Source organism: Lutra lutra, chromosome 3 (genome assembly GCF_902655055.1).
Source record: "Lutra lutra chromosome 3, mLutLut1.2, whole genome shotgun sequence".
Lineage (NCBI taxonomy): Eukaryota > Metazoa > Chordata > Mammalia > Carnivora > Mustelidae > Lutra > Lutra lutra.
In genome coordinates this window covers 13,847,362-13,870,955 of record NC_062280.1, presented here as the reverse complement: position 1 = coordinate 13,870,955, position 23,594 = coordinate 13,847,362, and the positions used below count along the sequence as shown (strand labels likewise).

At 45.4% G+C, this 23,594-nt stretch overlaps 1 protein-coding gene across 1 annotated transcript in view; it reads right to left on the bottom strand.

Moving 5' to 3' along the window:
* The window catches only part of CDK15 (cyclin dependent kinase 15), an 82,204-nt gene that overhangs the window by 8,903 nt on the left and 49,707 nt on the right, over positions 1–23,594 (bottom strand). Inside the window, exons 11-12 of the mRNA XM_047723283.1 lie at positions 12,971–13,019; positions 5,946–6,085 (exon numbers count right to left, since the gene is read on the bottom strand). Of these exons, the coding sequence (XP_047579239.1) occupies positions 5,946–6,085; positions 12,971–13,019 (189 nt within the window). The remainder of the gene's footprint in view (positions 1–5,945; positions 6,086–12,970; positions 13,020–23,594) is intronic.

The window sequence follows — 23,594 nt, the reverse complement described above, 5'->3', positions numbered from 1 at the left end:
CTATTTTATGCCTTCGTCCAATTTTCTGTTGGATTCCTGAAATTACCCTATAAACCTAGAGCAGAAGACAGTAGAAGGGTCAGACTGGGGGTCTAGACCTTGGTTCTAATCCTTGTTTTGCTACTAAGTTCCCATGCGATCCTTAGTAAGTGGTAATGAGGAGTGGGAAGAGTGGCTTAGGAGTCTGACTTGAAATCAAACCCGGGCTCCCTCACTTACTAGTTGTGTGATTCTGAGCAATTTCCGTAGCCTCTCTCAGTCCCGGTTTTCTAATATGTAATGTGAGGATAATGACTCCAGCCTTACCAGTTAGCCTACAAAGGGAATGAGAATTTGTGTAAATCACATAGATGCCCCATAAATGGCAGCCACTACTTTTCCCGGGGTTGCAGGGACACAAACTATATAACGAAGGTATGGAATAGCAAGTCTCTGAGATCCTCTCCCACTCAAAGGGTTTCTAACTTTTCCCTCTAACACTTTGCAGGATCTTCGCTAAAGTCCCGGAATCCCTTGAGGATATCTTCTTGGAAGGTAAGGAATTGTGTTATGGAGGACTCATCCCAACTTCTTGTTTCTTACTGTGCTGCTTAACTACTGAATAATGGGGGATTTAAAAGGTTAGAGACGGTGGTCTGAATTAGGTTACAAATGCCTAACGGCAGAATAGAGAGGCCTGCCTCAGAATCTCCCTTCCCTCCTATCCCCTGAAACTTGGCCTCTAGAATGACAAAATATTCTGGTTAAATTTTGAATAGACAATAAAGGCGAGAACAGGATAGATTTGAAATCATTAGCATACAAAGAATGAAACTAAATTCACTAATATATGGTAAAGAATGTTTAAATTGCATCACATGGCTGGCTTAGTCTGTGGAGCATGACTCTTGATCTTGGGGTTGTGTGTTTGAGCCCCATGTCAGGGGTAAAGTTTACTTTAAAAAAAAAAAAGAATGTCTAAATTATTCAAGAAGCTGTACAATAAGGAGTAAAAACCATGATATGAGTCAGGGTTGTGCCACTATTATTAAAAAGAGGACAACTTCACTATGATGTTAGATGGTATTAAGAAGAAGATGACATTCCTCTCCCTGAATGTCCTTCCTCCCTAACCATCCAGACCCCATAATCTTTGAAGGCCCACTCACAAGGCCATCTGGTTCCCCAGAGCTGAATTTAATCTCACCTCCCTTGAATGCCCAAAGCACTTCACACTTGAACTGTGGCTCTTTATATACTTGCCTCATTTCCTTAAGGACTATAAGCTCTTTGAGGACAGACTCTATGACTAATTCATTTTTGTATCACTCAATATCATACTAATGACCCTCAGTAAGTATTTAATGAATGAACTGGAACAGAATTCTCCCACTATGCTAGACATCTGAGTCTATGTGGGTCCAGAGCCTCAGAGGTAAGTAAAATAATTGGAACAGGTTCAGAATAGAATAATGAAACAAACAGGATTAAAGAGTGAGAGAAACGGAATCTATATTGGGGGGAAGCAAAGTCAAAGGAATTCAGCCTTGAGAAGTGAGCTTTGGAAAGTGATATCAAGGGAACCTCAAATATAGTAAAGAGATAATTAAAAGAAGACCTGAAATTCTTTTATTGGAGCAAAACAAAAAATTACTCAGATGTTAATGGGGCAATATGGACAAGGCGTGCTGAAGAACTTCCAGAGTATAGACACTAGGGTGGTGTGAGATGTGGGAGAGGTCATTGCCATGCCTTCCATGCCTGCAGTAAAAGAAAGCATTTGATGATGAGAAAGACTCTGGTAAGTTGTTTTTGCAAAATTACTTGTGAAACAATTGTAAGCTTTCAAGTCTTAGGATTTTTTTTTTCCCCCTAAGATGCTGAAACCTGTTTTAAAGGAGAAGGGGGATTTAGTCCAGGAATGAATGGGAAAGACTCAAGTCTGGGATTTGGAAAGCAAAATGGGACCAACCCACAGAGAGAGACAGCCTTTGATGTCCTGACGATCAAGGACCAGGGCTTAAGGACCAGACTCTTAAATCACGTGGCATTTACTATCCCAGATTTAAAAAAAAAAAAAAATACTTTTGTGGATCAGTGTCTGTGGTTCAAACTGGCTAGCTTCCAAAATCAGTCTTAACTTTCCAAGGGTAACATTTGGAAGTCTCCTTGCAGGAACAGAGTGGAGCCAGTTTCTAGAAAGGGCAGCTTAATAATTTTCTACTCCCCCCGCCCCCAAATCATTAAATGGTGTTCCTTTCCCAGGGCCCAAGTTCATGCTGAGGGCAAAGGGAATTAAACGAAGAAGCTGAACCTGCAGCTAAGATTAGAGGCCGCCAAGGACCTAATTTTAGGTCCTTGCTGCCCCAGCTGACATTCTGCGCTGCTGGTTCAGCCACGAGGACCAGAAGTGTGACTGCGAGCCGGTGACCGAGAGTGGAGACCATCCCCCTGGCCATCTGCGGAAGCAATTAGCTTGCTGTTGGGTGTGTTTTGAGAGAGACGACCAATAATTTCTCCATAGACAAATGTTTCTTCAGGTGTTCGAAGAGAGTCAGTAAGGGAACATGTCAGCGCTTGGCGGAAGTTCCCACATGCTTGCTGTTCTAATACTCATGCTTCTCCACTTAAGAGCATGCTCCAAAAGGGAACCAATCTTGGAAACCCCGAATTTTGAATTTTCGTGGCGAGTAACCCCCAGCTTTCCTCTGGCCATGCGCTTAGGGACACAATCTGGGGGAAAGTCTCAGCTTTGGCGAAACAGACACGGGTCGATGGGATTGGTTCTTGCACGTTGTGGGGAATCTTTCTGCCACTCTTCCACTGGGAAGGAGGCCGTCCCTCCAATCCACACATATTTCGCAGCCACAGGTTGCATGCTTAGATTGTCTTCTTCAGAGGGTAGACAATAAGAGCTGGCATCTCCCAGATCAAAGGGGAAACAGAATATATTTTAAAGTGACAACTCTGTTCTCCTGCAACCTAATAAAACCAGAATAATGAAATGATATAGATAGAAGCCCCTAAATGCTTCCATACTGAAACGCCACCAGAGAGCAAAATTTCCTGCATAATTGTGGCAGGGAGACTCTCTTTACAAACCACGCACAAGAGCGGGTCTTATTTTTGTGTGATTCTTACGCCCAGGGCAGCCTACCACCGAGACGGGGATTCTGGGTCCCTGCAGGCTGGGAACCATGATAACTGTCTGGTGCTCTCTGTCTGCAAAGGAGGCTCTTCATAAAGGCTAATTGCCGCGGGCAATGACAGAGCAGGCTGGCACTGCTGGGCCAAGGCAGTGCGACCCTCAGTAGATGGTCCTCGGTGAGAGCCCAGAGCCCACTGTTGTCAAGGTGCAAGGTGCCATCCAGCCCCCGCAGTGCTCCCCTGTCTCTCTCTCCGATTTTCCTGATAGCTTTGCTTTCCCTGTCTGCTTGTCCCACGTCCTGTCTGTAGGTCTGTCTCTGAGCCTGTTTTGGGCCCCCCTCCTGCAGGCACACACATACACAGGCGCACACACCCGCACACACCCAGTCCCGCCACCCCCTTCCCGGTCTCTTGGCGCCGGCCCTTTCATCTTCTCCCTCGGGGACTGGAGATGTCGCTGCAGGAAGTGCTTGTCGGCGGAGGCAGCAGCGGCAGAGCCCCGTGGCTTTGACAAACCTCATTTAATTGGGAGGAAGCCAGGAGAATTTGAAAGAACTGAAACATCCACGAAACCCCTTTTATCAGGCATAATTTAAACTCTGCATGGAAAAACCCCTATATGTATAAAGAAAAGTCAACTTCCCTCCTGCTGTGAGCACTCCTCAGCTCCCCCCCAGCGCAGGCAGGCTCCTGCAAGATTCCATCTTTTCATTTTTCTAAAAGTGTCAAAGTAGATTTGGGCTCTGTGGCTGGGTGAACAGAGAAGAAATACAGATGGGTCTCTCTCTTAGCCCCGCACGTGTGTGTTCTCTCTCTCTCTCTCTCTCTCTCTCTCTCACACACACACACACACACACACACACACACACACACACACACACACACACTCAGGCACTGCAGAGCCCCTCTGTTGGTGGCTCTGCTTCAGATGGCCAGGAAGAATCAAAACCCAAGTTTCTAACAACACATCAGTTTGGACAGTGGCTGTTTCTGGCTAATCTCTTTCTATCAGGTAAAAGCTCGAGCCTTGGACATTTTGAAGGGCCCCGGGGGTTCTCAGTACGTAGAAAAAGAGATGCCAGAGGAGGGCCCATGACGGAAGTTTCATTAAGTGGAGAGAAGGGAGCGTAAGAGTGCGAGAGCATGAGTGTGTGCGCACATGCACGCTCCTGAATGTGTTTTTGCCTGAAGGGCTAGTTCGAAGTCTCAGGCCCAAGAGAAGAAAGCTGAAGGGGGATCTGGGGGCTTAGAGTGGGAACAGGGGAGAGGATGGGGGGTACAGAGGGAGTTGGGTATTGGAAAGGGAGTAAGTAGTGGAGGTGGCCTGGAGTGTTTTCTGTTCCACCATATGCCACACAGTGCTCCTCCCCTCCTTCCAAATTCCACTCCAGATTCACCTCCAGTCCAAACTCTCTCATTTGCGTGATTCTAGTTCCTCCAAGGAACTGCCTTTAGCACACACATATTCTCTTAGCATCTGTAGCTGATTATGCACAGACTTCAGCTGTTTAGATATGATTTGTGCTAATATGTATACAAGGGTGCCCTGTTTCCTCTTCCTCACCCCCTTTTCCTCCCACGCCATAGGATCCTTGAGGTCAAGGACAAGCCTCTTTTTTCCCTCAATCTTTATAGCACTTAATATGTTCTTGACACTTAATGGCAACTTCATAAATCCTGATGACTCACTCTTCCTACAGGGTTAAGTAAGACATTAACCCCCGTTGTATGATTATGGTTATTTTTGGAGATCCGAAATAACTCATTTTAATAATAAAATGCCTTAAGAAGTCCCAAACTCAGAGCTTTGGGCTGGGGCAGGACAATGTCCTAGATACAGCAGAGCCACATTCACAGACCCTGGAGGCTTTGGCTAGACTGAATGTCTACGCCTCTGGGGCTGCAGCTCTGTCCTCTGTCCTCATTGTCACCCCACACACCACGCCAGGTCCCTCTTCCCAGGCCGAGCCCCTACACCTTCCTTATTAGCTTTTTCCCCCTTCTGCCTAGGGCTTCTAAAGATTGTTTTCAGTTGCATGATGATTATTTCCAAAGAAACCCCACCTAAAGATGGTCTCCCCCAAAACAGCCAGACCATGACCACACTGCCCACATCCTTTGCCTTGCCCTTCCTGGCCACATTCCGAGAAACATGAGGAGAGCTCCAGCCACATGATCCCTCAGCAGATTTCAGATTTAGAGGATGACTTCAGGCCCGGGCAGCAAGGCAGATTTCAGGGTAACTTGTGTTTCCCCCGTGAGCCGTCTGGCCTGGGAGGATGTGCCCCTCCTCCCAGCACCCTTCCCCACCAGCGCCCCACAGGGCACTTCCTTCAGCAGCATCAAATTACCAATCAAGACAGGCCAGCTCTCCTTTTGTGACATCTCTATGTCACCTATCATCTTACTCTCTACGGAGAGAAGGGGGTAGTGGCAAACTTTGGTTTTGCTTCTCCAGGCAGATGCTAGGGAAAAGAAACAAGTCAGTGGCAACTTTCATCTCATCCAGTTTCTAAGAGCGTCTATGTGAAATGTTCGGATCATCACAAGGAGGTCTGTGTCACCTCAACCCACCAGGGCTTTTGAGTTTTAGAGACTCTCGTAGAAAACCCAGGCAAGATTGGGTCCCCTGTTGCTTCTCTCCCTGGTAACTCGATCCCTAAGCTCATTTCCGGTTGCAAATACTGTGATTCCCCAGTACTTGGAGAAAACATTTAGACACTGAGACTTACATGCATGCGTGTACATACACACACACACACACACACACACACACACACACACGCACACAAGAGGCACATGGCAGCTCCGTCACTCACCATCGGGAAGCCGGTGCAGCTGAGATGGCAGGGAACTGAAATACTCATGAACCAGGGCCTCCTGGGCCGAGACGCGGTCTCTAGGAAAGCCTCTCAGCATTTGGGAGGCCAGGTCCTCAGCTTCTGGAACCCTGCCCAACCTGGAAAAGTGGAAGAGAAAAAGAGTTTCTCCAAAGGCCTCCCTTCTGAAAAACAAAGGGAGAAAGAAGACAAGGAGAGAAAAGGAGATGGCTAAGAGAACATTTCAAGTAGCGCTTTCCTGAGATCAGCCAAGTTGATGGCACGTGGAAAAATACCGACCCACTGGAAAGTTTACCCATCCTCGGTGTGCTCTCTCTCATTCAGCCTCCACCTCTGCCCCCCTGCCCCTGCCATGGGGTCCGGGTACCATGTATATATACATAAAGGACCCAGAAATAGAATTATAGAAGCAGAAATGTGTAATTAAGGATGCTGCTTTGTGGGATGGTGCCCCCCAAGCAGAAAAGCCCAGTTGGGTATATTGTAAGGACTGCAAGCATAGCTTCCCGGAGGGGAGGGAAGATTAGAGGTAATTTTGGAGGGTGAATCTTGGGTGTAAACCACACTTACTCCCAGTGTTTCTGAAGCTCAGCCCCCAGGGTATTATCTAAGACGCTCTCTTGGTTCCCCCTGAGATGGAGCATAGGAAGAGATAACTCTTTTTATGCCCAGAGAGATAACTCTTCAAGTGTCCAGATTACAGTAAGGACAAATCCCTCAAGTGGACCTGTGTTGCATTGTCAATTTGGAGACGAGCAAATCTATTAGTTGAGCATCTACTATGTGCTAGTAGGTGGCTGGCTCTGGAAGATACAGGAAAGATTCTGTCTTCTGGCAGCTTAGTCTAGGGGAGGAGTTGGACACTAAGCAAGTTATCATAGAGATACATAAACACCTGTGCAGAAAAGGCCCAGATATCTGACTTAGACTGGGAAAAGCTGGTCAGGGAAGGCTTCCCTGAGGAAGAAGCATTTGAGCTGAGAGCTGAGGAATTAGGGCAGGGGAGAGGCATGTATGAGCCTGGTAGAGACCCAGGGGATGAGGGGAGAAGAGTGAGTTTAAGAAGATGAAGAAAGGCCAGTTGGCTGGCCTGGGACCAAGGGAGAAAGGGGACAGGTATGAAGCTGGGAGGGTGGCAGGGCTGATCCTGCAGGACTTGTGAGCCTTAATTTTCCTATTTACTTATAATGTTTGAAAGTCTTTGCTGATCCACGAGACCAAAACTGTGCAGGAGGCAATTAACCGCAAGACTGATGTCTGACATTCAGAATTAGGTTGCCTGGCCAGGCAAATCTCCAATTAAGCAAAAATAAATGGGCTTATTTAATGTCGAATGCTCATACCAACTTAAATGGACAAAGAACTGATACCCTTTCCCTTCCCGGGTGCCATGACATGGTGATGCTGCAAATCCTGGCCCAGAGATGTAAGTGGCCTAATATTTGCGTAAGATTTACCTAAGAGAATTTCGGATATTTGATTCCCACGACATACAACTCTTTGTACAAACAGATAACTTTACCTTCAAACTCAGTAGTCATTGCTTCATAGACTTAAGATGGAGGAAAATTTGCAAATGCCCAGTCCTTGCCAATTTCCAGGCTAGTTAAAAGAGAAGGGAACATGGGGTGGAGGCCTGCTCATTAGCTTGCGGCCTGAGAAAAGGCCAGAAGGCATTTGGTCCCTCCAGGGTGCCCTCCCCAGACGCAGGTTTTCAGGGCCAATGAAGGGGGCTTTGGAATGGGGAAGGTGGTATAGATCACTAGGGTCTAGTACCAGTCTGGAGGGACATTCGAGGAAAATCTTGCAAAAAAAAATTTTATCTAGTGCACCATCGCTATAGGGGGTGAGGTGAAATGTGTGCCAAAATCATGCCCTGAACCTGCTCCATGAAACTCCAGGGGGTGGATGGGTGGGTAGGTGTTGATGGTGGGGGGTAGTGATGCATCCAGCAGCTTTCGCCTCCACAATCCCACCCCAATCAGTGGTTGGTTCTCTCCACATACTCCTATCCATTGGCCCATAATAATGGAATCGTTACAGAATTGCTCTGTAGGCAGGGCTTAGGAGCTGCAATCTCATTGGACAAGGAAGGCCAGGGAGCCTATTTTGAACTTGAGTTAGCATGGCATGCATACTCTTTGTATTTAGACTGTGGTTGTGTTTGGTGGCTGGAGAAGCCAGGAAGGGCTGATGGAACTTCTTACACGGGTAGTGGGGACTCATATATAAAGAACTGGCCATCACCACCAAACGAAAGAAAGGCGAACAGATACTGATCAGCAATATGAAGGCTTGTTTTTTAGGACTTTCCTTTTCAACTAACCCAACCCTTCCCTCAAGAGTGTGTCAAGGTTTTTAGTGGTGCCCGCATTCTGTTCCAGGCTCATGGCCCTTATGCTATGATGGCTACCACCCATTTCTCCAGCTCCTTCCTCCCGTGGGCCAAGTGCATGTTGGTCTTCCCTGTATAAACCAAGTCTGTGCCCTCTTGAATACGAGCCTTTACCAGCAGCACTTACAGTGGGACCACCCATTCTGGCCAAGAGTCCTGATGATCTCTACCTTGTGACTGGCACATTGCATTCTCATTTGGGAGCTGAGACAAGAGCCCTGGGAATACAAATGTTGCTTCTTTAAGCACAGATGCTAATTGACTTCCATGTTTGTATAGTTCTGCTTCTTTCTGCCATCTACACTCTTGCTTACAGCCCACTGCCTTTATCATCACATTTCTATAATTTGCCACCTCCTCTAACTCTTGTTAGGGCGATTCTTCACTCGTTATAATTACTTTGGAAATGAAAATTGGCATGAAAGGTGACATTAACAAATGTTAATTTGCCCACCAGTGCCTTTTCACATAGGCTACATGTTAATCAATATTATGTGTTAGAGGGAAAGAAACCATAAGAGATTCTTAATGGTAGAGGACAAACTGAGGGTTGATGGAGGGAGGTGGGTGGGGGATGGGACAGATAAGTGATGGGTATTAAGGAGGGCACTGGTTATGATGAGCACTGGGTGTTGTATATAAGTGATGAAACACTGAATTCTACTCCTGAAACCAATATTACGCTATATGCTGACTAACTAGAATTTAAATAAAATTTTGAAAAAAAAAAGATGAAAAAATATTATGTGTTAGGCTTGTGATGTTAAATACCAAACACACCAGGAGCATCTTGGCAGGATTAGGAGAACCCACCTACCCAATTAATGAGCATCTGTTATTAAAGACAAAAATATCCTCTGAGGAACCCCTCCTTCTAATAACATTTCTAGAACCAAGAAGCGCTTCATTCCCAACATAATACATATTTATTGTAGAATACTTAGAAAATGCAGAGAAAGAGAATTAAAACCATCCCATCACTCTGAGATAACCCCTTTTACTCAAAGATGGTCACTATTGTTTTGATGTTCAGTTTTTCTTCTTTAGTCCTTTATTTTTAAGTGGGTATATTTTTTTGTTTTACAAAGAAAGGGAGATCATACTCTACCTGCTGTTATAACCTACTTTTCCCACTTGACGATCTCCATCATCTTCCCAGGCCTTTGAATAGCCTTCTAGGATATTATATTAATAGCTGGCTGGCATTCTGTTATGTGGGCATTCCATAATTTTCATAGCCAGGCCTTTTTTTTTTTTTTTTTAAGATTTTTTACTTATTTGACACACAGAGAGGGAGAGAGATCACAAGCAGGCAAAGCAGGCAGAGAGAGAGAGAGAGGAGGAGGCAGGCTCCCCGCTGAGCAGAGAGCCCGACCAGAGAGCCCGTCGCGGGGCTCGATCCCAGAACCCTGAGACCATGACCTGAGCTGAAGGCAGAGGCTCCAACCCAGTGAGCCGCCCAGGCGCCCCCATAGCCAGACCTTTATCTGAGTTGCGTCCTTTTTGTTGGGGGTGAGAGGTGAGAGGCTACCATTAAAATCATGCTGTGACATCCTCAATGGGAAATCTTTGTGCGCCTGCGCAATGATTTCCTAGGTATGAGTCCTGAGAAACAAAAATCCCCGGGTTGAGGACCGTACAACACGTTGAAGTTTCTGATTAAGAATACGAGCCAGTTGTACCAATTCCCACTTCCACCAGCAGTCTGGGAGAGTTCCTGTCTCTGTGTCGCAGAAAACAAATTGGTTCCAGCAGACCTGAATTGTCACAGACCTCGCTTGTAAAAGTTGCAGAAAGGATTAAAATGGTAAATCAATCGGGCAGGAAGTGCTGGGTGTGAGGACACCCACACTTATTTCTGGAAGTCCAGAATAGAAACACAAACAATAAAACAAAAGGAAGATCAGGCTCTGTGGTTGTGTGACGCTCTATACACTGGCCATCACAGGGCACATTGAAAATCTGGTGATTTTCCAGGGCCCGAGGCAATGACCTTGATTTCCCAGCCCAGGCTGGCTCTGAGTATAAAATTCTCCACGCCATTAACCGCCATTCACCTTTCCAGGGCAAGGGTGTTATCTATCTACAGAGCAAGGCCGGTCATTGTCAGCTCACCTGGGTTCTTTGTTGTTTTCCCCTGGATCTATAGAGAGAGGAAAAGGGCAGGGATAGAGTGGGCACTATTTTTTTTTTCCATTTTTCAATTGGTTTTTATTTGGAAGTAATTTCAGGTTTGCAGAAGAATTGCAGGAGTCGTCCCCAGAGTTACGTGTTTACCAGCTTTCCCTAGTGTTAGCATTCTACAGAACTGTAGTCAAATGATCAAAGGCAAGCAATTAATATTGGCACAATGCTCTTAACTGAGCTGCAGGCATTATTCAAATATCGTGTTGTTGTTGAGGTTTTTTTTTTTTTTTTTTTTTTTCCAATAATGACCTTTCTGTTGTTGTTCCAGGAGAGGGGGTCCTTTTTTAATGCTGCCAGTTCAGGACATGGTGGAGCAGGCACCCACAATGAGAACTATATCCAACCCTGGGAAGAAACAACATCAAAGAAGCTGTTATCTTCTAATCAATCTGACAAGCGGGTGTGTGCTTCCTAGGCCCTTGTCTGTAGGGTCACCATCCAACCCCAGGCAGCGCCCTGGGCTGTAGTCATGGCCCGCACACGCTTCTTCTGCACCTTGCAGAAATCCTGTAGGAAAGCTGGGGCTACCTCCACTCCTCTTTACCCATCACACTTGCCACCCGACTCGGTGGACAAAGTCACAGAGACCTGTGTACCAGATGGGTCTGGGCTCTGCCTTCCTGAGTCTGGTGACCATGGCCAGGTTGTGCCACTTCTTAGAACTTCAGTTTCCACCTCTTGGAACCGGGACTTTGATTTGCGAGGAATAAATGAAATAATGCATCACGAACATTCCATCTAGCCTTGGTTGAGCCCCCAAGTCCTTCTCAGAGCCAAGAATTTTCTCGCGGGATCATCTAGACCAGTGTTGCCCAACAGAACCTTCCATGACGATGCAAATGCGCTGGTTCTGCCCCATCTGATACGTTAACCACTACTCACATTGGCTGTTGGACCCTTGAAATGTGACTAGTGCAGCTGAGCAACTAAGTTTAAAATTTAATTTTAATCACTTTAAATTTAAAGAGCTACATGTAGCTAGTGGCCACTGTATCAGGTGGCACGTCCCTAGACATTCTCCTTGGTTTGAAGATGTGAGCAAAGAGAAACCAGAAGCTTGAGATAAAGCAAAGGTTGAGCCGGGATGAGGCAATGGGCAGAGGTGGTGGGTCTTGTGTGTGGTCGGAGAAGGCAGAGGGATGGATACTCAGGGAATCCAAGTCCTGCTCAGCCCAGGAGGAAGGGCTGGTGTAGCCATGGCAGGAGGCTCTGGCATTTCTTCGGCCCATGCAGCAGTGTCCACAGCAGCCGCGCAGGGTAGTAATGTGGTTAGCAGGTTTGGAGTCACCGTTTATTTTGGAAACCAATAGTGAAATGGAAGAAAGTCCTAGAGCGGTGCTAAAATGCAAACGTCTTTAGCGGGGGGGATGGGGATCCTGACTGTGCCGACAAGAGAAAGTTCGCTCATCTTGCGTGAAAGGGTAAATAGCGGTTCTGGTTCCAGGGAACCTGTCTCCGAAACCAGGAGGGGTTTCAGGCGACACGGTGAGCTCGCAGACATGAGCAGAGCCCTGCCTAGGAGACCTGTCCCTCCCAACAAGAGGTCCTCGGTAGCCTGCAGCTCTGTGTTCTGACCTCTCTACATGGAGGCTTTTTTTTTTTTTTAGCACAGGAACAGTAAGCATGAAAAAAATCAAATAAAATTCAGTTGGGTTAAACCCTACCACATTTTCAGCGAAGAACGACGTTCAAACATTCAGTTAGGATCTCTTCCCCTCTCCCCACCTGCATGAGTGTGTTTTTCTTTGACATTTGAGCTGTTTCCCCTGTCTCTGACGTTTTCCTCACTGCCCTTTTTGCCTCCTCACTGAAGCAAAAAGAACAGAGCCTCGGCTAATTACTCTCAGATCAAATAATACTGGTTATTGTAATTGGTCATTGTCCGAAAACACTGAGTTCTTCTTAGCCCTGAGGTTGCCTGGCACGGCTTAGTTAGCTAACTATTCCGGGAATGTCTCTATTATCTGTTTTACTTTGTAAAAGAAACTAGGGATTTGTTGAAAGCTGGTAATAAAAGTCTGCCCTGGTCTGAGCCGAGACTGCGTGGAGAGGGCCTGGGAAAGCATGACCTCCATGAATCAACTTGGCCCCCCCTCCAATAGCCACTCAATGATGTTATTTGGTTTCTCTGTGTCGGAGAATAATAAACCCACTAGGTTTTCTTGCAGGCCAACATTCCCTCATTCTCAGGGCCTCGGACATGGTCGAGGGGCACAAAACAATTTTAATGACCAAACTCACTGAAAGTAAAATGGTTCATAGAGAAAAACGGACACACTCACAGGTGGCTGGCTCTCCCAGGGGCATCTTCCGGGCCCTGTCGGCCTCCAGAGATCAGGTGCTCACGGGCTGCGTGTTTGGTGGACTGAGGGTCAGGAGACTGAGGCCCTGCCTGAAAGAGGCTTTCCCAGGTGGTGCTTACCTGTCCCAGACAATCGGAAGGCGTCGAGACTTCGGCAGTGGGAACCATTCTGGAAAGCATACACAGACACGTTAGAAACCAGAAACAACCCTAAAATCCTACTGCCAAAATATTATCAAAATTCTGCTCGTTCTTCTCAGCTTGAGCAAAGAAGAGTTCAGGCTTCAGGTGGGCAGAGTGAACACACTGAATTTTCATGATTCTGTGGAAGGTCACTATTATGGGTTGAATTGTGTCCCCCTAAAACTGATACATCAAGGTACCTCAGGATCTGACCTTATACGGAAATAGGTCATTGCAGTTGTAATTAGTTAAGATGAGGTCATAGGTGTGGGCCCTAAACCACTGTGACTGGTGTGTTCTTAAAAAAAGGGAAGATTTGAGCACAGAGACACATGTATGAGAGAAATGACACAAAAGGACCCGAGGAGAAGACAGTCGTCCACAAGCCAAGGAGAGAGGCCCGGAACAGATGCTTCCCTCAGGGCCCTCTCAGAAAGGAACAATCCTGCCAATTCCTCAACTTCAGAGATATCTAGCCTCCAGCACCGTGAGACAACAAATTTCTGTGGCTTAAGCCACTCAGACTGTGTGGTCCTTTGTCATGGCAGCCCTAGCAAACTCACACAGTCACGAGATTCACTCAAATCAAAACACATCTATTGAACACCTACTGTGCGCCGAATGTGTACCAAGCGCCGGGAAGACTATGAAAGAAACCAACAGAGACTCCCCCCGCACCTGTAGAGCCACAATTCATTGGAGAACAAAGCACGCATGTGCGCACACAACATGCGTGAAGAGTCAGGTGATGAGCGGTGGGGCTGTCTCAAAGGCTCAACATGGTGAAAAAGGAATGGGGCTAATTTTATATGTCACTTGCAGTAAAAATGGAAGTGAATTCTGGCTTGAATAATCCAAAATAGATGATGATAAGATTTGTCATTTCCTTTGCAACACTCTTTACAACGTTTACATATGAATGTGTTTGTTTCTATTATTCTTAGTATTAACACTATTTAACCCAAAATAAAACTACCATAAAAAGGGACAATTTCTCATTCATTCAAGAAGTACTAACTGAGTGCTTATTCTATGTAAGGGTGATAAGGGGAGCTCTAGGGTTATAAGATGATATTCCTTATCAGAGTCCTCTATTTCCTGCTCTAAATCAAGAAGAGATTATTTTAACTTGCATTTAAAATACATGCATGAAAATAAAATAAAATAAAATTATATGTATATAAAATTATATGTATGCTTTACACTTTTCTTGGGCCTGAAATGTATGTGTTTTGTCTTTAAAAGATCTCTTCTTCCAGGATCTCTTATTCCTATAGGAATAGGATAGTTAATTTATTTATCTGGTTTATCCAACCAAGAATGTAATCGTAGTTGGGCAAAAAAAAGATTTTGATAATACTGGTGTATTCCTGTCTGTATATACATTAAAAAAAAAAAAAAGCTGGAAGACTATCCATCTGATAGTGATAATGGTTCTGGGGTTTGGTTTACCCCTTTACTTCTAGGCTTATTTTCTTAAATTTATTTTTTTTAATAAAAAAACACATTATTTTGTAACTTTGAAAGTAAGTTCAATTAAAACTAGAATTTATAGTGCCAAGACTTGTAGCGTGAAATGAGTGATCAAAGAAAGTGATTTCAGGGGAGTTTTCAAGGTCAGGTGTAATCAAATGAGAACCTCTCTGCGGGCGGTTTCCTAGTCCCACGTGGGCACGAAGGGAAGAGCTTGCATATACAGCTTCTTCATCCTCCCTCTAGAGGATTGTGCCTAAATTTAAATAACCAGTAAGGATAGGTAAGAATATCTGGTATCTGTTTAGAATGTTTATTTCCAAACGACATTCTGCTGCCTGTTTACGGTTCCTTCCTGGCCAAACAAAATTAAAATATTTTCTCATTCAGTCATAAACCAATTTCCAGTCAACATAATGAAATCCATTTCCGTGCTCTCCCATGTTTTGTTTTTCCCTTCCTAGAGCCTGTTGCTCTGTGTTTTGGGGGGCCTTTGGTATTTTAAAACTCTTTCCAACTTTCGCGTTGTTCTTGGAGAACGTGGATTTGGAACTGGCTGAGTCCGGGCTCAAACACAGCACCTCGGGTTTGCAACTGCAGCAGCTGCTTCTCCGCACCCTCCAGCAAGGTGGTTTAACCATCACCAGCCCGCTCCCTTAACCCACGCTGGAGGTCATATTCGCCTCTCAAGGACAAAGTGATTCGTTGAAATCATTGGGATTTGTCAGATGATGAATGTTAAGGGCCTGCCTCTGAGCACAAAACAAAATCATTCCTATCCTTCTGTTCCTTCCTTTGAGAAATGTTGGGCAATGGAAAGTGCATGGTTAGGACTCTGGAGCTGGGCTTTGAGAACGTAGTATGGCGCTCACCGGCTGTGTAACCTGGGGGGTGTTGTCTGACCTCCCAGAAGCCTCGGTGCCTCACATCCCGTCTACAAAGAGGGATGATTATAGTTCCTGCTCCTTCGAGTTCGTGTTAGAATCAGGATGGTAAGGGTAACGTTAGTATTCCCTCACCCTTTGCCTCTTTTCTTTCTGCCTCTTCTCTGGTCTGATGAACCACGTTTTCCTCTCTCCTCTCAGGTGTTTCTGCCTGATGCTTCTCCTTCAATAACTCGCCGTTTCATGGCCCTGAAATTCTAACGCGCTCCAAGCCCTAGTTCTTACACGCCCCACCTGATTTCTCCTGAGTCTTCAGTGTGGGTCGAGGTGTGCTTCTTCGCTCTGTGTCTCCCTTCTGCCACTTGTGAGCTCTGAGATTTGGGGGAAGTTAACGTCTCTAGTTTAGTAACACAGAAATTTCCAAATCTGTAAAATGGGAATAACTTTCCAGTTGCTTGGATGAGGATGAGATAAGATGAGGCACTTGGCAATAGAGGAGGGGCTCAACAAATGTACGTCTTAGTCCTTTTCCTTTTTTTCATCTCTCATCCTGGAGAGGTAGCAGGGTCTAACTCAGTGTTTCTCAAGCCACGCTGCATGTTAGCATCAGCTGGAAGAAGTTCTGGCCTGAAAGGAACCCCAGGCTTCACCCGACAGAGTTTGATCCAGTGCGCCTGTGGACAGCCCAGCATTGCTGTCGTTGTGGTTGTTATTATTGTTCTTCACAATCTCCAGATGTTTCTGGTGTGGCGCCCAATGAGGCTGAAGGTGCTGGTGTGCAAGAAGGGTGGGGTCGACCCCTCATCAGTGATTCCCCCACCCTTCTCTTAGGCTCGTTGCCTCAAGTGAGCTAGTTGTGAAAATATAGCTACTCAATATATATCAAAATTGCAGAACGTAGCGTCTGATGCAGACTTATGTTTCCAAGGAGGTGAACGAGGAAGCATGATAAGGGAAAGATCAGTCCTCAGAAATTCTGCAACGAAAGGGTGACCTGGACAAGTTGTCCCAGGAGACGATGTAATGACATTGAACTTGAGGTTCCAGGTCTTGCCAGACTGTGCCTGACTCTCTTCCCCCATGTGTTTTGTAGCTACATTAGAGCAGATGGAGGGGTTGACGGGCCCAGGGCATAGTCAGGTTGCTGTTCGTGATTGTGGTCTACCCTCCCACTCACATGCAGATAACCTCATGCTGGATGACCTTGCCTCTCTCCCATTGATTTTTCCCAGTAGTTAAACTGCAAGCGATCAATGAGCGAATGAGCGACAGATAGGCATTTTGCACAGCACCATTTCAAGAGGTGTTTGTTTCTCTGGCTTCAGGAACCACTGAAAGAACAGAGCTCTGGGTAGTTTATTTCCCTCCTCTTTCCAAAAATGATGGTGAATCCATAGACCAAATTTTTCTCCATCTCCTCCTACTGCCTTTCTTTTTAAAGGAGTTCTCATTTGAATTCAATTGGAATTTGAAGTAGGAATGGCGAAGTTGCAAAAGGAAACTTAAAAAGCCGAACATAGTAATTTCCGAACCAAATGGAATAAAATTAAATTGAGGGCAGAATGTTGCTCTCATACTAAAACACCACCTTTTCCCCTAAGTCCTAATTCATAAGTGAAATAAGAAAGCTCATTTACAACAGATCCAAGTCAACAGAGATTTGCTGGTTGACTGATAAACCATCACCAGAACCCTGTTGAGTCTTAGCTCAAGGTAAAACATTTTCTGGTTTCTATAAGCTTACCACAGTCCCCTAAGGTTATCTTATAATGCAGCCTACTGAACGACACCTCTGGAATTTCCCAAATACAATGCATTCTTGAGATACCATACATTTAAATAGTTGATAATGTTGTTAGCCTTATTTCACTATCTCAAGCAGTAACTTTAAAACCTCATTGCAAAAATCTGTAGCTCTTCTCCTAACTACCCCTCCCCCCCACCTTAACCACATTCACGCCCTCACAGCCACTGACTCCCTTAGTCTTTGACTCAAGGAGCCTAAGCATGGCCCTTCTGGTGCTTTCCTAGGCTGTAGACTTTTTGGCCGTCATCATCAGGATGCGGAAAGCTGGTGCTCTGAGGAAGTACGCTCCTCAGCATTTGAACCTGGTGCCCCAACTCCCATTTGTAGCTTATCGCTTTTCTAACCCTGCCTCAAAACTTCCTGTGGATTCTAAGAAAAGATTCCAGCCTCTGCAGCCTCTTGCTAAGGTAATAGTCTTTGCAAAGGAAGGGAGGCCAAGCCTTGCTCCTGGTGGGTGGAGAAAGCAAAGGGAACGAGCATAATCAGAAGTCTCTCGCTCCTCTCCCCAGGGCGGGAGGTGGGGGGAGTACCATGTTTAACGTCCGGTCCACCCCCACAAATGATGTTGAACTACAGCTTTTTTTTTTTTTTTTTTTTTTTTTTTTTTTTTTTTGAGGAGTTTATTAAGTAATCTCTACACCCAACGTGGGGCTTGAACTTACAACCCTGAGATCAAGAGTCAGGCACTCTACAGACTGAACGGGCCAGGTGCCCCGAGCTAAAGCCTGATCATGTCATTTGGTGTGTATGGTGTTTCATGATGAATCAGGTGACATCGTTTACCACTTCCCTATGGCTGCCACCACTATTTAAGGGTCGTTCGGTGTGCTCAGCACTGCGTTGACGCAGACATGGTATTGCCTGTCCCCGACGAGCTTATGGCCATATGATTTTCATGGTATTGTGATTACTGTCATCTCCTGGTCTTCTCCAGCCCCTCTGGCTCTTCCTTCTCATTCCCCAAACACCCCCTTTCCCTCTGCCTGACCCTTCAGGACTGAGGCCCCAGGGTTCTAGCCTAGTCTTCTTTCTCTTCTCATTCTCCCTTGGATAACTGAATTCACACGGGAGTTTCAAATACCTCTTTAATCAGATTACTTCCAATTTTGCATTTTTACACTGGACTCTTAAAATTATGGGCTTGTATTTCTGATTGCTTTTTAGATATGTTCATTTAGCTGTCCCATAGATACTGTGATCGCAAATGTTCCAATCTATACTCACCACTTTCCCCACAGTTCCTTCCCCCTTTCTTTCCTGTGCCAGTGAATGGACCTCCCAATCACCCACTGGAGATCCATTGGTTTCTCCCTCACAACTCGAATCCCATTACTAACAACCTCCCCTTGACTCTACTATCTACATGTTCTTTAGAGCTACCCACTCCGTTCCTTCTCCGTCACCACTGCTCTAGCTGAGACTTAGTATTTGCCTTCTAGAATCTCAATCATGGCCACATTGCTTCTGATCTCCTTGCTGCGTACCTGCTGGTGTAGGGATTGACTGTGTTGTGCATCGGGCAGATGGACTTGGGTTCGGATACACCGCCAGTTTAATTCTACATATAGTATTTCAAGCAATTTTTAATTTAAATCCTGCCATATCACTTCCCTGTTAAAAATTATCCAATGCCTTCTCTTTGCTTATTGGTCAAAGTCCAAATCCTTGGCTGACTACAAAGCACTTCCCAATCTGGTCCCCATCTATGCTTCCAGGTTAATCTCCAGCAATGGACCACCACAAAGCTAACATTCTAGCTTCCTTGAGCAATTTACCTGCTTGGTATAATGTCAAATAAGCCTGCTTTCTTGTTTCTTTGTGTCAAGTTCCTTTGTCTGGAATGTCTTTCCTCTCTTGCTCACCTGGAGAAGGCCCACTCAGTCATATTTGAGACCCAGCTCTGTCTCTCAAACAGTCCCTAGATTCCCCAAACTAAGGGGGCTTTTTTCCTTTGTGTTCCCAGAGATCCCCAAGGGATGCTGCTATAATAATACTTTACAAGTTGTATTATTTATAGTTTTCCCCTCCAGACTACATTCTTTGAGGTCAGGTATCAATGTCTTATTTATTTATTTGTCTTCAAGATTGTATTTATTTATTTGACAGAGAGAGACACAGTGAGAGAGGGAACACACAAGTAGGGGGAATGGGAGAGGGAGAAGCAGGCTTCCTGCTGAGCGGGGAGGCTCATGCGGGGCTCGATCCCAGACTCTGGTTGCTTAATGACTGAGCCACCCAGGTGCCCCTCGATGTCTTATTTATTTTTTAATCTCCTAGTCCCTAGCACCTAGCATTCGTAAATATTTGTTAAATGAATGAAAGATTGATGCTTGGATACAAAATAAAAGTGAAATAAATTTACTAAACTTTATCCTTAAAAGGTAAACCTACCACAAGAAAGCCTACTTGTGGGTCTTGCTTTATGCCTTACAGAGATGGGTGGAACAAGACCCTGGCCATGAACGTGGGGGAGGGGCCTACAGGTAGAGCCATTTCCATGATGTTTGGAATCTTAAGGCTCCTTTTCTTTAGCTGAAAAGGAATAAGGGCAGGGTTTTACTTAAAAAAATTTTTTTTTCTTTTTTTTACCTGCTTTTCCTCATTTGCAATTTTTCCTAATCTTAACTACTTTAAGATCATCTCATCCTCCTCAATAAAAACTAATAACTGCCACCAAATAAATTAAAGATGAGAAAACTAAAAATAAATGTAGAAACTAGAAGAAACTATTAATGAAGATCAAAGTAGGCTGTGTATCTAAATGAATTTCACTGACAGATTAGGGGGATGGGTTAATAAAGATGTTAATAGTAACTCCCCGGGAGCTTTCCGCAGCCTTGCAGAAGTGCAATGGTAATGAGCCCAATCAGGGTTCACACGGTAGCTCTGGTAAGCCAGGGCTGCCTGGGTCCCAGGATGGGACTCCACTCACATTGCATTCCAAAAACATGTCACCAAGCTTACAGACTCTAAAACCAAGTCTAGTTAGAAGGACAGAATCATTTGGAAATGAACTTGAAGTGTTCATTTTTAGCTGCCCCCCACTGTAGGGCATTGTTTTATTACTATAGCATCATATTTGCCCTTCAGCGGCTGGAAAGCAAGGTGGAATACAGCTGTGCGCATCACCTTGAACTCCACCAGCTCTAGCCATTCTGAGCTCCCCCTTCCTGGCTAGGTGACCCGAGGCCAGACACATACCTTCCTGAGCCTCAGTGCTCTCATCTGTGAATTGGGAATGACAATACTGCCCCTAACCGATAAGGCTGTGGGAGTCAAAGTAAAATAATGTAGGTAAGGTGCCCAACTCGAGCTAGAGCTCAATAAACAGTAGTTATTATTATCTGGAAATAAGGTGGCTAATAACTTACATATACTTTCTTGGCCAAGTGGGCAGAACAAGGATTATTAGAGACTAGAGGGTGTGATTAGAAGTAGACTTGCACGTTTTCTAACTCCTGGTCACTGATTTCAGTGAACAAGTATGTATTGACTCATGACTATATGCCACTTAGGGGCATGTATAAATTACTAGAAACCCTACAAGTGGTCAGGGTTGCTCTGCAGACATCCTTCACACTCTTTCTACCATATGAGGCTTGGGGTGAAGTCAACAAAGGGAACACTGACGCCGTCCGTGATGTGGTAGCTTTTACTGGCCACCCATTAGGTGGCTTGTAGACACTGAGGATTCTGCCAGGGAACAGCCCTTGTCATAGTGGGCAGGCTTCTCACGGCATTTTAAGTGTGTGTGGTGTACAGAATGGAGCCTTCACCAGAAGAGAGAGCCTTAACAGGTGCCCACACTGGCTTGGGTAGAAATTTGGGAAACTGAGGGTCAGCTCTTAGGGACTTAGAATTCAGGCACGGTTGAGGCCCAAGCAGACAAACACAGAAGTCAGTTCTGGCACAGAGAGGTATGCCTAACACCTAGAGGGAAGTTAAAAATTCCAAGGGAGCTAAACATTAAAAACAGGCATAGCTTCACGGGGCACCTGGGTGGCTCAGTCCGTTAAACGTCCCACTGGTTTCTGCTCAAGTCATGATCTCATGGGTGGGGAGATGGAGTTCCTCACTCAGCAGGGAGTCTGCTGGAAGATTCTCTCTGTCTGACCCTCCCCCTGTCCCTTCTCATGCTCTCTCTCAAATAAATCAATAAATCTTAAAGAAAAAAAAAAAAGAAGGTATAACTTCAGTTCTCACACACCTGTGCTGAGTCTGAACCCTGGCAGGTCACCGAAGCAGGGAAGGAATTTCCACACTGAGTAAAACAATGAGAACTAACTTACTGTGTGCACCTACTAGAACTTAGGAACCATGGCAGATAAGGTCCAGTAATTTCATTTCTTTCTCAGAACCACCCTGCAAAATGAGACAGAGGGATGCGGCATGGCTGATGGGAAGAGAACCAGTCTGGATAAGGACCGGCTCCTCTGCAAGCTAGGAAATGCCTCTGGGGACCTGCGAGAAAACCTGCTTCCTTGTGCCTAACACAGCACTCCTCAGTGGCACGGCCCTGGGCAGGCAGTACCGAGAAGTAGCAGTTAAGGTGTGTTCTGTGCCTGGTGCGTGGGAACACTTTGAAAAGGACAGGATTGTTCCCATTTTGCAGATTAGGGAACTTCTTCAAGTGCCCCAGGTAGTAAAAGGTGGGGCTTGGACTTGCCATTTTCTGAGGTGCTGATGTCCATAATTAAAACCTCTCTTAGCAGTAGTTTCCCCCGTTGAGCCCACTGAATAACCCCCTTGGCTAACCTCTCATGGGACACAGCGGATACTGACACACATCTTACCTTGTGTTCGTTGCAACCACACAAAGCCCGGATCAACCTTTGGAGCCCAAAGCGTGGCAGCTCTTCGCCTTCCCAATAGAGACAAGCCTCATTTTAGATTGCGGTCATCATCTGTCCCACAGTGGTGTCAGATGAAGAGAAGCTCCCGCACTGGATTTCAGGTCAAAATAAAACATTCCAAGTGTAAGGGGAGATGGCTAGAATGTTCTGTCTGTATTCCACGCCTCTTATTTTTTGCTTCCACCTGGTGGTCAGAGGTTGAAAAAGCAGGCGTCCTCAAGATGACTGGGCGGCCCCAGTAGCCCTTTGCCTCCTGTTTCTAGTATATCTGATTCTCAGGGCCCACAGAGCTTTTCGTGCTGCTTTTCCGCCTTTTGATTTCCACTAAGTTCCTCCAGTGGAGAATCTTTCCATGTGCCTGGTTCTTTCCCGAGCTGAAAGATCCAGAATGATCCCGGATGTTTCCCTGCTGCTGAGCTCACGTCACAAATCAGGCATGATTTTCAGCAGATATTTCTTTAAAAGTTTGAAGGCCTCTGCGGATTCTGTTCCCTTCTTAATGGGAACGAGCATCAAAGAGACAGGAACGAAATGCTTTGCTCGCACATCAGGACCTAATTGCCAATTTGGCAAATGCATTGACTAGTGTCATGCACTGTTATTTCTAAATCCTCTCCTGTCCTTGACCCCCAGTATCTAGATGTAAACTTGGAACCATTAGTGGAGAAGGATAAAGTCTTCTGGTGCCTCAAATGGAATTGAGAGGGATTTAAACTCCGTGCTTTTGAGCGTAGTGAAATGAACCCAGCAGTCCATTAATGCTGGGATTGGAGCTCACACAGCATGAGCGCTTTCAAAATCCGTGTTTAAGGAAGCAAACAGCCACGGCAGACCCTTTCATTGGAGCAGAAGGAGTTGGATGAAACAACCGATGACACGTTAAGAACCACAACTGGGCTGCAATCATGGGGGCACCCCCCAAAAAAAGTTCTTTATCCACAGAATCTCTGCATCTAATGAGATGGTGACTGGACAACCTCCAGAGGAATAAGGGCTCTGTTAACTTGCACCGAGAAACGTCTAAATATTTAGCTGTTTCTCCGAAAAGCCTTACATGATTCTGTAGCAAACTAGTCTCTAAGGTATGATCTTATTAGCTTTATATTGCCATTGGAAAATCTATTTAAAGAGAATTTGGAAAAGAAAAGAAGGAAGATTCTACCACTGAAAGTACGAAGGTTAGCTTTTTTTTTTCTTCTTTCCAAATGAACTGATGTCTATGTCCTCCAAATACTTAGGTTAGGTCCAATCCCATGAGGATTAATACTTTCTCTTAATGGATTCTAAATGGTTCTCCATTTCTTATATACGTGTTATTCCTGTTGGTTTTAGTGGGATTCAAAGTGCTTGAGGCTCAAAAGGGGAGGGGCTCCTGAGTGCATTTTGCGGGGTGCGGGTGGCGGGGAGAGAAAGCTAAGAGGGCCAGGGAACTTGTAGAATGTCTATATGGGTTCACCCTTTAAATTCACACTAGTGTCTTTTGTGAGCAGATTTTAGCCAAGACCAATATCCAGTTTGCTTTAAGCTTCTGGGAACCTCTCTGC